The sequence below is a fragment of the Anoplopoma fimbria genome, chromosome 24 (genome assembly GCF_027596085.1).
Source record: "Anoplopoma fimbria isolate UVic2021 breed Golden Eagle Sablefish chromosome 24, Afim_UVic_2022, whole genome shotgun sequence".
NCBI lineage: Eukaryota > Metazoa > Chordata > Actinopteri > Perciformes > Anoplopomatidae > Anoplopoma > Anoplopoma fimbria.
Genome location: NC_072472.1, coordinates 4,533,388 through 4,548,147, shown reverse-complemented (window position 1 = coordinate 4,548,147; position 14,760 = coordinate 4,533,388). Strand labels below are relative to the sequence as shown.

General features: G+C 39.2%; 2 protein-coding genes across 2 annotated transcripts in view; both read right to left on the bottom strand.

Moving 5' to 3' along the window:
• Positions 1 to 1,045: 1,045 nt before the first annotated feature.
• c24h5orf24 (chromosome 24 C5orf24 homolog) lies at positions 1,046 to 3,632 on the bottom strand. Its single transcript, XM_054626602.1, has 2 exons — positions 3,545 to 3,632; positions 1,046 to 1,663 (listed from the first exon to the last, which is right to left on the bottom strand). The coding sequence occupies exon 2, from the start codon at positions 1,658 to 1,660 to the stop codon at positions 1,046 to 1,048; it is 615 nt and encodes a 204-aa protein (XP_054482577.1). The 5' UTR covers positions 1,661 to 1,663; positions 3,545 to 3,632.
• Positions 3,633 to 5,709: 2,077 nt separating this feature from the next.
• ddx46 (DEAD (Asp-Glu-Ala-Asp) box polypeptide 46) overlaps positions 5,710 to 14,760 on the bottom strand; it is a 13,402-nt gene continuing 4,351 nt past the window's right edge. Inside the window, exons 10-23 of the mRNA XM_054625973.1 lie at positions 14,697 to 14,760; positions 14,170 to 14,291; positions 13,049 to 13,127; positions 11,836 to 11,918; positions 10,438 to 10,602; positions 10,125 to 10,287; positions 9,468 to 9,661; positions 9,215 to 9,352; positions 8,912 to 9,061; positions 8,102 to 8,329; positions 7,255 to 7,473; positions 6,591 to 6,735; positions 6,341 to 6,414; positions 5,710 to 6,198 (exon numbers count right to left, since the gene is read on the bottom strand). The exon at positions 14,697 to 14,760 is cut by the window's right edge and continues 112 nt beyond it. Of these exons, the coding sequence (XP_054481948.1) occupies positions 6,151 to 6,198; positions 6,341 to 6,414; positions 6,591 to 6,735; positions 7,255 to 7,473; positions 8,102 to 8,329; positions 8,912 to 9,061; positions 9,215 to 9,352; positions 9,468 to 9,661; positions 10,125 to 10,287; positions 10,438 to 10,602; positions 11,836 to 11,918; positions 13,049 to 13,127; positions 14,170 to 14,291; positions 14,697 to 14,760 (1,872 nt within the window). The 3' untranslated portion in view covers positions 5,710 to 6,150. The remainder of the gene's footprint in view (positions 6,199 to 6,340; positions 6,415 to 6,590; positions 6,736 to 7,254; positions 7,474 to 8,101; positions 8,330 to 8,911; positions 9,062 to 9,214; positions 9,353 to 9,467; positions 9,662 to 10,124; positions 10,288 to 10,437; positions 10,603 to 11,835; positions 11,919 to 13,048; positions 13,128 to 14,169; positions 14,292 to 14,696) is intronic.

Here is a 14,760-nt window from a genome sequence, read left to right as displayed (position 1 = left end):
GCTGAGTTGCTGTCAGTGTAAATGCATTCTTTTTTAGTTTTATACTTTTAGTAAAAAAAAACAACAACAAAACAAACAGTTCGGACTTGGATAACAGTGTTATTTCTCACAACAATCTGTAAGTTGACTCGGTTGCTTTGATGATATTTGCATGCAAATAATATTTTGACATTTCTGGAGGTGACATTGAGACAGTGAACAGCGAGACATCATTAGCAGGAGTTCAGTTTTTTTTTTTTTTTTTTTTTTTGTGTTAATTCTGGAGCCGAGTGGAGAAAGTTGGATTTCAGCTTTCGGGGTGATGTTGGCCTAAAAGGATTATCTGTACATTTATCAACGAAGTGCCACTGAGCAAGGCACTTGACTCCCCCAACCGTTTGAATCCAAAGTGACATGCCTCCCTTTTTACAAATGTGACACAGAAAAAAGGTGCTACACGTAACAATTTGCTTTGTTAAATAAAAATAAAAAGAACAGTGTTGCTACTTGTCCCTCTCTCTCTCTCCTCCCTTTTTTTTTTTTTTTTTTTGCGTCGTATGTATTTGTTTAGAAAGCAAAAACGAGAGCGAATATATCCGACAACAGCTAATATAGAATTCAAACTGTAGTGTGATGAACATACAAAGTTAGATTTGTCCTTGTTTGGAGCTGTAAAGCAGATTTCACATAATTGTTGCAATCAATAACGATCTTTGTTTACGGTAATAAAAACATTTTTAAATGGATGATTCGATCATTCAGAGGTGTTAAAATGCTACATGAAGCACAGTAAAAAGAGAAAAGTTAAAAGTCTCTTGCTCAATGAACGTCTGATGTTGTTTTTTTCCTACGAAGAAATAGGACACAGCGATGTTTAGTAGTGAAACCTTCCCCACGCTATAGATCTCCAGAAAAACTGTTTTATACCAGGTGGCAGGCACACAGATGACACCAACACGAATAATAAAAAAAATCTCCTCTCATCCTCACAGCCCCCCCCAAGTATCTGGCAGCAAACCTGTGCACATGCGTCTCTGATGGAAGGTGAGTGGAAACAGAGCAGCCGTCACTCATTAGCTGTCTTCTCTTTGTTGCAGGAAGGTTCACAGAGGATCTCCTTGTGCGGCAGCGGGTATGGGAAAGCCGCTCCGCTGCAGGTGCTACCGTAAGCCAGTTTGTTGAGGCGAGAGAGGCCCTTGATGCTGCCGGGGGGCCGTCCCGGGCTGACCTTGTATCCCGCCGCTCTGGTCGTACCCAGCGGCCTCCCCGGGCTCGTCTTGAACCCTGCAGCTCTGGTGGTGCCGAGCGGCCGCCCCGTGCTGGTCCTGTACCCGGCCAGCTTGGTGGTCCCCAGAGGCCTCCCGCGTCGGCCCGACTTCCCGCCGGCCTTGCTCTTCTTCTTGCCGTCGTCGGGCGCCTGATCGCCGCTCTTGATGTCGGGGATTTTCCCAGGCGAGCCAGCGAGCACCTCCGGTCTCTGGCACAACATGGACTTGTGGCTCTGGGCGGGTAAGACCATGGGAGCCAGCGTCATCTGGAGGGCGGACGGAGGCGGAGGAGGGTAGAACTTGTTGGCCTGGGTGCAAAGGTCAAAGTGGGAGGCCGGGTGGTGGCCGTCCTCCGCCAGGCACGACGGCCTGCTGTTCATGCAGAAGTCGCTGCTTGTCACCTGGCGCATCATCTTCTGCTGGGGGGTCGGAAATAAGTCACAGCGGTGTTATTATCACAGACAAAAGATATTACATCTCTATGTTGAGTCAGGAATGTTGTCTTGGTAGTACAATGCGAGGTGGAAGTCAATTTAAACAGCTTCAATTTCACAATAAAGGTTCATGTCAATATTTTGACCTGCATAAAGAAAAGAAACCTGTCTAAATCTTTTAGCTCTAGAGCTAAACTAAGACCTCGTCTAAAGAAAGTCGAGAGGCCGGGAACACCAGGAAGTCTTCATCTCTTCAGTCTTTTCTCTTGGAAAACCTAATAATACACTTTAAAAAACACTTCCCAGAAAGCATAAATATCCACTTTGTTTAGTTTGTCCAGGAACGTTCTCTAGTGTTGCGTCTTCTTCGCCTCATTGCGACGCCAAACATTCTCACTCCCGACTGGCCTCAGTCTATGACGCTCTACATACCCCAATAGCGTCAGTTTTGGACGCGTCAGGGACGGCGTGTCCGTTTCCTCTCCTTACATGCATAGTGTCTTTTCAAAACAAAATTCCGTTAGGTTGGATTTAGGCAACAAAACCACTTAGTTAGGTTTCGGAAAAGATGGTGGTTGAAGTTGACGATTTGGGAGCGAGTTGTATGGTGAGCCAGGCCATAACACCCAACGGCCACAAGGGGCAACAATGAGCCAGCATTGACAAACAAACTTCAACGAGAGACAAAAAAGGTGATATTCCTGTTTTATCTGAAGTGTTCTCAAGCTGTAGTTTTTGGTTTTAAAAGGATGGAGACTAGCTGGTTTGTTTGATAAAAGCTCGTCATGTTAACTTCCCCGCCTTCCATAAACAGAACTGCTCCGTCGCCGCCCTGAGCTGTTCTGTGGGAACCATTTTTTTTTGTTTTGTTCCTTTTCTTTGGATTAACATTTATTATGAATGAACCAGTGTTTGTTCATAAAAGGTTCGGCTATTTTCTGAATGTTGTTTCATAAACAAATTTTTGGTGTCGGGAATTTAGTAAAAAGCCAGCGTGAATCCAATTCTTGGAACTTTAGCGATGCGTGATGTGTAAAAGTGAATACAAGTTAATCTCCCAAGTTTGTTGTGTTTTCCTTTCCGTGTCTGAACATCTAAACCCATAAAATATGTCTGGTTTTTTATGGCTTGTTTTAAATGCTGACTCTGAAGGTCAGAGGTCAAATAGTTCAAATGGTCTTGTTTTAGCAACGGCCAAGGAAAAAAATTTTTACATTTTTAATAAACAACCGCGCTGTATATATTGTATAAATGTGGTAATGATTACAGAGACAAAAAAAGGCCTAAAGTGATGCTCAAGTGCCAATGAGCAATATGCTGATGGTCTCCAGGTGACCTCTGACCTCTCGTTGTGGGAGAACTACATTCTCTTTCATTACTAGTATCACACACACACACACACACACACACACACACACACACACACACACACACACACACACACACAATTGACTAATTGTAATCCCAATTAGTCAATATTCTGCCTGTTTTACACACATAAAAGCCCTTTAATTCAACTGATGGGGTAATAAATACTCAAAAGCAAAAAAAAAAGGCTGCAGATGACATTTTTTTCTGTCTTCTCCAGGAAACACAGGATGCAAGGAGGTGTGTACTTTTACTATCACAAACACCTCACAGTCTGTAGTAATATTCATTCATAAAAAAAAAAAAGATATATATATGTACACCACATTTTTTTGACGACAACACCCCCCACCACCCCCAAAATAATAATTGCACAAAATGAATTATAGAAAGGAAAAGTGTGCAGATATCAGACATCAATGCTTACAATAAGGACATGCATATTAATGTAAATACACCCTACTGACAGCAGCATGAGCTCTAAGGTTACTGTACCTCGATTGTTTGCAGATCTCGGTGCAGAAATGGTTAAAGAGAAAAATGATCTTTCATCCCTTAAAGCGTGAGTAGATCCATTTTTCACCCCCAAAAAATATGTTTTGCACCGCAGGATGTCGGGTTGTTTCGGTGCAAAATGTTCAGGAGATGCTCCGGTTTGGAAAGGTGTTTTTTTTATTTAATTTTTTATTGCCTAGCTCCAGAGGTTTGGATAAGAAACGCAGCCATTTTCCATTAAATTTTAATAAGACTGGAGCGCAGTCTGAGCATGCGCAGAGGGAGGAGGGTTTTTTCTCCTTCCTCTCTTCTCCTTTTTCATTTCCAAATACACAAAACTGTTCATTTGCATCCAATACATGTGCAAATGTCTGCTTTATTTAAATGTTTAAATGTCTGAAATCAAGCTTCAAAACGCTCAGCAAACAGCACTCCAACAATGATTAATAATACACAAAGGAGAGGCTACTGAATAATTAAAACAGTGGGCAGGAATATATGGAAAACCTTATTAAATAAATAAACATAAATATGCATTGGACATAAATATATAAATACATTTACATATGCATATATGCTGTCAGGTTGCACAACCAGCCCTGCTCCCAGTAGACCACATGACACTAATACACTGTGCAATATAATAATTATAATAGTTTGTCTGTTTATATAATATTTACATATAGTATATATAATAGTTACTGTGGATTCTTTACTGTTTTTTTATTGCTCATTTGCTTATTTATAATACTTATTTTGATCTTTTTTTTTTTATTTTTTTATTTTTTACTATGTCTCTTGTTTACAAATCTATGCTGCTGTAAATGTACATTTCCCCGCTACGGGACTAATAAAGGATTATCTTATTTTATATTATATAAATGGGTCAAAAGGAATAAAAAAATATTTTTATTTATTTTTATTAAGACCTTTTTCAAAGGACTACTTTTACTTTTTTCATGGGACTATTATTTTCCAATGCAACATTTATTTCTCCACTTTCATATAAATGGGGTGTGGTTATTATCTCACACATTCAGACCAAAGAAACAGCACACTGAAGGTCACCGTCAGCCTGCTCTCCTCCCAGAGAACTAGTCTACTAGAGCTGGAGATGGACCCTTCAATAGTAATCTCTTTTAAATCACTTCTTAAATAGTGATCTCTTTTAAATCACTTCTTAAATAGTGATCTCTTTTAAATCACTTCTTAAATAGTGATCTCTTTTAAATCACTTCTTAAATAGTGATCTCTTTTAAATCACTTCTTAAAACACATTTTTACAGAATGGCTTTTATGTGATGTCGTCGTTTTAATGTTTCGTATTCATTTGGTTTTTAGTATTTTACTGTATTTTACCTATTTCACTTGATTTTATTATTTTATTTATTTTGTTCGTTTATTTGATTGTCACTTGTTATTTCATTTTGTTTATTTGATGAGTTTTATCCTAACGATTGTTCTTAATGTTTCTTCTATTGCACTGTTTTGCTGGCTTGTCTGTCGAAGCACTTTGTAAACCTTGTTTTTAAAAGGTGCTATATAAATAAAGTGATAATTATTATTATTATTAATTAACAAATGAGCAGCTAAGTGAAGGTCTGTTTCTGCAAAATATGGAGGCTACATTTGCTTGGAAGATAGCGATATGGGGCACTGAATTTGATTAATTTACTGTTAAATAGACCACAAATGAGACAAGAGTTAGTTAGCGCTCTTCCGCAGCTAGGCGACTTCTTTGCCAGGAGGAGAGCGGGTTGCAACTCCGGAGACGGACCTTCAGTTAGCAGAGAGACAGCAGGGGGCGCTAGCAAGCCAATTCTTGTGCTGTTGCTTTGGTCTGAATCTGTCCGATGACCACACCTGTATCATTTGAATATATCAGATGGAGATTAAGAAAAGATAGGTAATTATTGTGCTATTACAATAAAAAAAAAGTCCTTTTAAAAACATATTTTAAACAAAAAATCTTATTACTTAACAATATCTAATTTATATATCTATAGTTGCACTTATTTATATATTTGTATTGTATTGTATTTATATATAGCCTCATTTATTTATCTCAGGATTTGATTCAAAGGCATATTTATTTAGTTATTTAATATTGAATTAGATGGCATTCCTTAGTGTACACAGAATTTACCAGAATTGTTGATTCAAACAGCTGGACAAACTTATTTCCTTAGCAACACATATTTTTATTGTGTGGAAAAAAGTAAAAACATCTTTCATCTGACTACTTCTTCATAATGACTATGGTTGGGATGTTGAAAAAAAAAATAATTCAAAGAAACTGTCTTATATTTAAAAGACATATTGCAGATAGTGATGGTTCAATGACACTGGAGGTCAAAACTGCATCAGACATTTTGGTATTTATACTCTGTTGGTATAAAATCTAATTAAATCAAGTGAAGCACAGAGGAAACTAGAGGTGAAAGGATGACAAATATAAACAAAACCATACACTAAACTGAGGTAATTAAATGGAACATTATTAAAAATATAGACTAAAATATTCCTCAACCACTTTAATGAAACTGTAGAGATGACAGGCGACTGTTGGGAGATGAAAACTCCTCCAGCGAGCCTTTGTTCCGCCTCTACAGCACTTTGTACCGGCCTTTGCTCGTCGGCTGGTAGGAATTTTGCTGGAGAAAACAAACAAAAAAAGACAATCAGTGACATCTTTCATGGTATTTTGCTGAATAACAACCTGTAATGTTTTATGTATCCTGCTCAAAAAAAAAAAAAAAAAAAAAAAAAAGATTTCAAGAGGCGGAAGATACTTACTAATCTGATGAGCTCCTCCTTGATTAACCGTGTGATCTCCGTTTTGGCTTTCTGCACAGCCAGTTCATTTGCACCTAGAAAAAAAACCAAAAAACATTTATATACAGTTAAAGTTCTATCAAACACAAAAAATAGGCGGGAATTCAGAGTCCAAAAGGTAGTTAAAAGGACGATAAAAGTGAGTGTCGCATTTTGAGGAGTAAAGTTTCTTTAAAAATGAACACTTCAAAAATGATTTCACCACACATACTTTCAATAGCCAGGTAGATCTTGCGTTCTCCCTCTTTGGGCTCTTTGCCCGGAGGGAAATATGTTCCTCTGATGGTGATGGCGGCTTCAGAGTATTCACCGATCCTCTGCAGAGCCTCTTTGGATGTCACCTTCCACCTGGCCGTCTGGGGAAGAACAAAAAGAGGAACACTTTAGAAGACTTTCCGTCAGATTCTTTCGTTATTTCAACCCGTTTCTATCAATGTAGAAAACAGTAAACGAATGTCTTGGATTACAATTTCTCAGAATTACCAAAAAGCATTAAAAAAATGTTTTGTTCTTCAGCAAGGAAAAACTCATAAACCACAGTTTCTTAAGTAATTGCAACCAAAACGAGTCTCTTAACATTAAAAAGGCCTTCATGAACACACAATTTAAATTATTGCTCATCTGCGATTTCTTGTGAGCTGTTTTTATCTTTGCTCTTCTTACTGGTGTGAAGTGGGCGGGGCTCAGGTGGAAAAAAGATGACGTCACATACTTCTGAGCACCAATCATAATTAAACATCATCTTAATCACAGCGTAATGATCGCTGTGAGGTTATTGGCATTAGTTGCCCGGTTTGTTAATTAAATGTGGATTCAGATCAGCTCAAAAGTAAAACAAAACAAACTGGATTTGCTGAATAGTTTGTGCCGCTGACCTGAGGGAAGTCGTTGATCTCCAGCTCCTCCTCGTATCTCTTGACGGTCTCGGCCTGTTCAGCCGCCTGCCGCTCCTCCTCCAGCTTCTCCACGGGGGTGTAGTTCAGCTTGGCGTTGATCTTCTCCGCCAGCTGCTCCGCGATGGTCTTCGCCGACACTGAGGGTGTCATGATGGTGCCGCCCCGCAGGATGGCGTTGGTGGCCTGCTGCATCACGTCCTGCACATGAAGATAAGAAAACAGATTGACCTTTCTTTGTCCTTGTGGGGAAAAATTCATCTTTAGACAAATAATACACGTAAAAATGGCAGAAAATGACAAAAGTAAGAGGAATAAATAAGAACTTAAAGTCTTATTTAAATAAGTTTATGACTACTTGGACCAACAACCTGAGGGCAGGGACCACAGATTCAGATAGAAACTTTATATTGGTTGAAAAATAAAGTTGATAAAAACGAAATGTTGATAAAAACAATGTCTCAATGGCAGTAATAAAAGCACATTTCGTGTTCAAACATAAAGTTAATATTTCCTATAAATCCTGAGATTTTAAAACTGAAACGTTCTCATGATTACAGTAATTTGGGATAAGACTTGCGATTTACGTCCGGAGTTATATGTACAAATAAAATGTGATAATTAGTTCAATAACAGTTTGATTAATTCATGTTTTGTTTTATGGAGAAGAGTGAAAATGTTGTCCACAGCTCGATCCTAAACTAACTGACTGACACACAACTTCAGTTGAAGTTATTCATCACTACGTAGAATACGTGATGATTTACAGACGTAACATTTCCTCTCCACTTTTCCTCTTTTTATTCCAGTTATTCCTCGTTTGACGTACCTGAGCCTCGGCGCCCAGGTTCTTCTTAACGTTGATCTTGAGCGCCAGCCTCTTGGCCATCTCCAGTTTCTGGATGTTTCCAGCAGACGGGGGTCCGACTCCTGGCAGCCCCCCGGGTGCGGCTGATGAGGAGGCAGAAGATCCTGCAGGACCGGAGCTCGACCCGGGAGCAGACAGATCCTTCACCCTCTTCTTGGAGTTGAACATGCTCTCGATTTGCTCCTCAATCTGAGACGGGTGGAAAAGTAGAGGAGATGATTGAGATGTGTGGAATGGTGAAATTATTAGTTTTTTTTAAGATGACAGCATGAGACTCGCAAAATAAAAGCGACCTTCCTGTGAATCTGGTTGGCAATTTCAAAATAATTCAAAGTCAGTCTGTCAATAATAAACAAACACGTAGAAAATTGACAGCTGCGATCGGCTCCAGCACCCCTGCGACCCTTAACTGGATAAGCAAGTTACGGAAAATGGAATGGATAAATAAATAAATAAATAATCTTGATTTCAGTTGTGTGAATAATTTGTCAAACTTAATTATTAAAGAAAACATTTTCAAAGACAAATCTGACTTTAAAATGAGAGTAACTATGATAGCTCACTGTGTTACTCAGATATTCTCAGCACATTTGATGTGGAATTTAAAATAAAATATAAAATAAAATATAAAATTATCGAGATATATATTGTGTATAGCCTAAAACTACGGAGGGAGGATAGCACACTTAAGATACCAAAAAGTTAAAAAAAGATCTTCAATTTGATGCTGAGATACAGTGTAATTAAGAGTGAAATTCAAAAGTTACTCACATCCAGGGCTCCGTCCTCGTCGTCAGAGTCCTGCAGTCCAAGAGCAGCTTTCTGCAACTTCTTCCTCTCGTTGGCCAAAGCGTGTTCGGTCTCATCAAACTTGAAGCCTTTTCCTGAGAATCCGCTGCTGCTCTTAATGGTCTTTCCCTCCTGCAGGGATGAAAAAGGAGCGAAAAAAAGAGAGTTCATTTAATTTTTAAAGCAGTACAATGACCTGTTTTTCTTCACAAGTTTCTAGACTACCTAGCTGGGTCTACTTGTTAACTGAGACACCACACACTCGGCCCGTTTCCCTCATCTCACCGCTTTCTGTTGGTCTTTGAAGGAGGCCCAAAGCTTCTCCAGCTCAGGCGGGACAGGAGAGCCGGACAGCTCCAAAGCTTTGATGATATCCCCAGCATAGCGAACCTGATCGTCCGTTATGAAGGTGTATGCAAAGCCCTAGAAGAAAAACCAAGATATAAACTTCCTGAGCGCTAACCGTTCTATTTTATACTTTCAAAACAAGCACAAAAACACACTCAACACAACTCAAATTCAGTTCCAAGTCGCTCACCTTGTTGCCTGCTCGGCCCGTGCGTCCGGCCCTGTGGACGTAGTCCTCGTAGTGGTTGGGACAGTTGTAGTTGACCACCAGGATGAGCTGCTTGACGTCCAGGCCTCTGGCTGCCACAGAGGTGGCCACCATCAGACGACATGCTCCATTCTTGAAGTCGTTGATGATGCTGTCTCTGTCGTACTGGTCAATTCCTAGGAGGACGGCAGTAAAGGACATATTAAAAGACAAAATGCTAAACACATTATTAAGTTGCAAAATGTCATATTTGATGCAGCATTATTATTTCCAACACTGTTGCAAATAAGATTTTGTTGTGGGTTTTTTGGTCCTGCATTCTATATTAAGTGTATAAACATTTATGTATCTGCTGACTTCTCTTCCTCTGTCAAATTGCTTCGAAACACAAGCATAAACTTCTTGAAGATAATCTTATCGAGGAACCAATTGTTTCGGATTCAACTGCTAATCAAAGATGTCTTCACGAGGTTATTCTTAATTCCTCACATTGAAATATTAATGCATCTAAATTGACATATTTGTAGAGTTTATTGTCACAAATCTGGAATTCTGGATGACTTAAGGACATTCAAATTGTAGCAAAAATCCAACTACCACCATTTTGTAATCAGTCGCATCCCAAATGTGACTCCTCACCTCCGTGCAGTGACATGCAGGGGTACGAGGCTTTCATCAGGTCCTTCAGCAGTGTGTCCGCATGCTCCTGTTTGTCCACAAAGATGATGACGGAGCCCTTCTCCTGGTAGTGGCCCAGAATCTCCAGCAGCTTCAGGAACTTCTTGTCCTCTTCAATCACCAGCTACAGAAACAAGGGCAAAAAGAAAGAGACTACCAATTTGAATTTGAAAAAGAAATAAAGGCACAACTTTATAAATTATAAAGAAGAATGCTGGAGTCTGTGTAGTTAAAAGGGTAAAAGCAAATAAATCATGAAACGTAGATTATTTACCACGTGTTGTTCCACGTCGGAGCACACGACACTGCGGCCCCCCACCTGGATCTCGAGGGGCTTGGCCAGGATCCTACGAGCCAGCGCCTCCATGGCTCTGGGGAAGGTCGCCGAGAACATGACCGTCTGCCGGTCTGGACGCACGTTGTCCACGATACGCATCACCTGGTAGAGGAACCAGACGACAAATGGAGGTTAAATTATTCTGTTTTTTATCTTCATCTCTTAATTTATGTTTCTGTGCTTCACTATCTGTGTTTCATTCTCCACAAATATATTTTTCCATGGTACAAATTTTAATTTATGCTTGTTTTCAGTATTTGTGGAACTTTTTTGCATCTGGTTGCTACTAATTGTGTTAGATAACTGTTAACATAATTGTTCTTCATGGCAACAAACAGCTGTTTTTGCTTCTTTTCTGGAGCTGCTAACCGTGCAAAGTTGATAATTGTTGCATTAAAAAATAAATTAAAAAAAGAGAACCTGTCTACTAAAACTATGGTTGCCCCCTCTTAGCCGATAAGTCCATTTATCGTTAGTTTTGGTCAAAGTTGACTACGATTTATTTAGTCGATTTTAATGCTTTTTCATGCTGAATGACTTATTTCCATGAAACTTATGATCTCTTAAATGAAAGATTCCTATGCAGTATAGGAAAGTATGGATTATAGTAATTCTCTGGTCTGGCTTAGTGTGCAAAAAAGAAAAGAGAATATGTAAATATAAAATTGATGTTTCCAGACTATTGCCTTTATTCTGTTTTCTAAACTCTTAAATCCAGAAGAATTGATCATACAAGCAGAGGGTTTTTCATGGTGTTTGTAGCAACCAGTGCAGCCAAAATGTTTACCACTTTGTGAGAGAACACAGGCCAGAGCGTGTTTGATTATGCATGCAACACAGTCAATTAACTTTAAAAGAAATGTCTAGCTCCATGTTGAATTAAACGTGTACATCCCCTCTGTTACTGTAAAGGTTGAAGATATACAGTTATTTAAAGTTATATGACAAAAACTGAATAACATTTCAGTGTTTTAGCATTTCAGCATGAATAAAAAGCTTCGAACTTGTCTGGGTTTGCCGTTAATAGATTAATATGAGCTTCACTAACTAGCTTCAATCTTCTGGCAATTATTTGCTATTTGTATTCAGATGTTAAATAGGGTCTAAAAAAAATAATCTACCAAGACGTCTGGAAAGGTATGAGATTTTGAAATGGAAAATGTGTAGGAGCTCTGGATGCCTTTGTGCGATTCTTAGCTGAGAAACTCAGTTTACAGATCCGTCGATGAAATCCACTAATCAAGTTGTCTACATCGTATAAGTGTCAGTCGACTCAAGATTTCTTTGGTTGAAGACAAGCCCTACTTCTAACGCATAAACCCGGGTGACACCCACCTGTGGCTCGAAGCCCATGTCGAACATCCTGTCTGCTTCGTCCAACACCACATATGTAGATCTGCGCAGGTTGGTGACTCGACCTACACACCAAAGGAGAGGAGCATGAGAGGGAAACGGTTAACTTCAAGAAAAGACAGTCCTCATACGCAGTCTGCCTTCTTCAAAACACACATGAATCTAAACACAGAGAACCTCTCTCTTCAAGGTAAGACTACTTGACATTACTTGAAAACAAAACAAGGCACTTCAAGGTTACTTCATAATATATTTGTTTGAGGACTAGTTTCAAGTGGCCAGGGTTTTATTTGATCTATATTTTACAGTTTATCTTTGGTCTTGCGTACCATCTCAGGGGCATGAGGGACCTGTAAAAGTCAGAAAACAGCCTCAAGATACTATACAAGAGATGGAGCCCCATCAAGCATTATCTGACCAAGCGCCTTTTCACCTACAAGGGAAACATATTACAGATTACCTCGCATGTGTGGAAACCATAGTAACCCCATATGTTATAACAGATCTACACAATAAAAGTGTCAGCAAATATAAACAACTACTTCTTTCTTAACACATTTACAGTATATCCTCACATTTGTATGCAAATGATCAGTACCGTACAGGGCTCTACAGTGATATTTATTCCCAGGAGCCACATGAGCTCCAAATTAAAAATAATAAAAGGGAGCCGAATGAGATATTACGGATGTGTGATCCGTAAAAATAAAATCTCTCCTTGTGCTTTGAATAACAAGATGCATGTGTGTGCCTTTTAAATGTATTCATGAGATCGCTAAAAGAACACTGTAGAACCCCCGGTTTAGCATTCAGGCTACTCTTACTGAATATAACATAATTACACATCCTGATAAACCCACTTCTCAGTGCACTTATCAAAACAGTTTGATCGTCTCTGGCTTGGAGTCTGAAGACCCACGGAGGCAGCACCAGGGTCCACCTACCTGCACTCGCCCCGATCTTCAGGAAACGCACCACACTCTTGCAGAAATGACTGATCCCAAGGGTGGTCAAATAATGTCAACAGTTTAGTAAGTGGTACTGACTGGGTTCATAATGTACTTTGTCATGTTGTAACATTCATTCCATGCAAGGTAATTATTAAAAAAAGGGCCACATCAAATAAGAAAAGGTCATCTACATTGAAATCCTACAAGAATAAAGAAGTGGGAGGGGTCAAAGTGGATTAACTCACCGCTGTTGGCCCCCAACATGTCAATCATTCTTCCCGGCGTGCACACGATGATCTCAGCTCCTCTCTTCAGCTCAGCGATCTGTAAGCCATCAACACCAACTTAAAGTTACAAGGTTTGTTTAAGATTGTGCATTTTTTTTTTAGTTTGTAGCCTCATATGATACATAACGCTTTTCTCGATTGAAAAGCTGTTTTTTTCTCACTCCCGACTCGGCTTCGGTAAGCGTTGGATTGACAGATGCTTCATCAAATCAACTGCCATGTATTTTTTGGAAAGTGACCTTTTCATAACTATTCCTAAAGACGGCTTCTCAGATAGCTCTGGGTAACAAACAATCTGGCGGGTCAGGATTTGACGCAGGCACCTCTTCTCATCAATATCACTGATGCCTTGTACCTCAAAGTTCAAGATAACATTGACCAAAAACAGCAGTGCTTGCTCATCTTACAGACTTTGTTCAAGTATTTTATGTAATTAAATTTACTGTTTCCAAGCTAGGGCTGCAACCAATTATTATTTTAACCAGATTAACCAGTTGGGGCTTTTCTTGATTGATTAGATACCTAACTAAATTAGCCAGCTGCAGCTTCATATTAACTGTACAGACATGAGAGTGGATTGATCTTTTCATCCAACTCTCTGCAAGAAAGAGAAAAAGCATATTTCACAAAACATTTCCAACTTTTCCTTTAAGATTTTCTGGACCGTTTCCTTACACACACAAATATATATAATAATTGAAGAGATTTTAAAAAATGATCCTCAATGAATGTTGAGAACGAAACGAGAAAATGAGAGGAACCTCTCCGAGTTTCATATTTCTGCAAAGAGTTCCAGTTGTTCTTTAACACAATTAATTATTAACCTATAAATAGGCAGGAGGACAAAATGCAAGACATGATATCCAATTGTTTGATAACATAATGTTCTACTAAGGCCTTCTGGTTAGATCATTAATCAACGACTGTCCTGCACCATGACAATGACATTGAGCATTATTTACTGCTTTTTTGCTGCTGTGTTAGATGGACTTTAATTTAAAAATCAAATAATTGTTAAGCCAATTAAAGCCTTTGGTGAAATAAACAAGAACCGGCAACATTAGTGTGTGTTTGTTTACCTGTTCGCTGATGCCCGTGCCTCCATAAACACACACCACCCTGAGTCCCAGCTGTTTGGAGAACTTCTTACACTCCTTGGTGATCTGCAGAGCCAACTCTCTGGTCGGAGTCATGATTACAGCTGTGGGAGAAAATCAGGATGAGGAGAGAGAATAAGCTTCAATCTTTTACCATTTCTAGCACTCGTGTTTTCACAATATGACGCAATGTATTTGCCGAGAACGTTAAACTGTAATATTGACTTAAATGACTGTTATGGTGGCTAATAAAGAAGATTAGAAATGCTGTGGAAGAATAACAGCCAGTGGGTTATTATCCCAAAGTGGAAATTGGTTCTATTTTAGTCTTCCTTTGACCTACATTAGAAGCAGGTCTTTGTAAAGCACAAGAGTAGGACACCACAACTCCACCTCCCACTTGCCCCATTTATTCTTTTTTTATTTGAATATACTCAAATAAAACAGGAAACATTTTTGTAAACGTAACCGATGCCTAAAGGTAAAGTGTAAAATGATTTATTTCTTACAGATTGGTCCCTCGGACTCCTCCAGAGGCCTCTGGTCCATGATGTGTCGGAACATGGGCAGCAG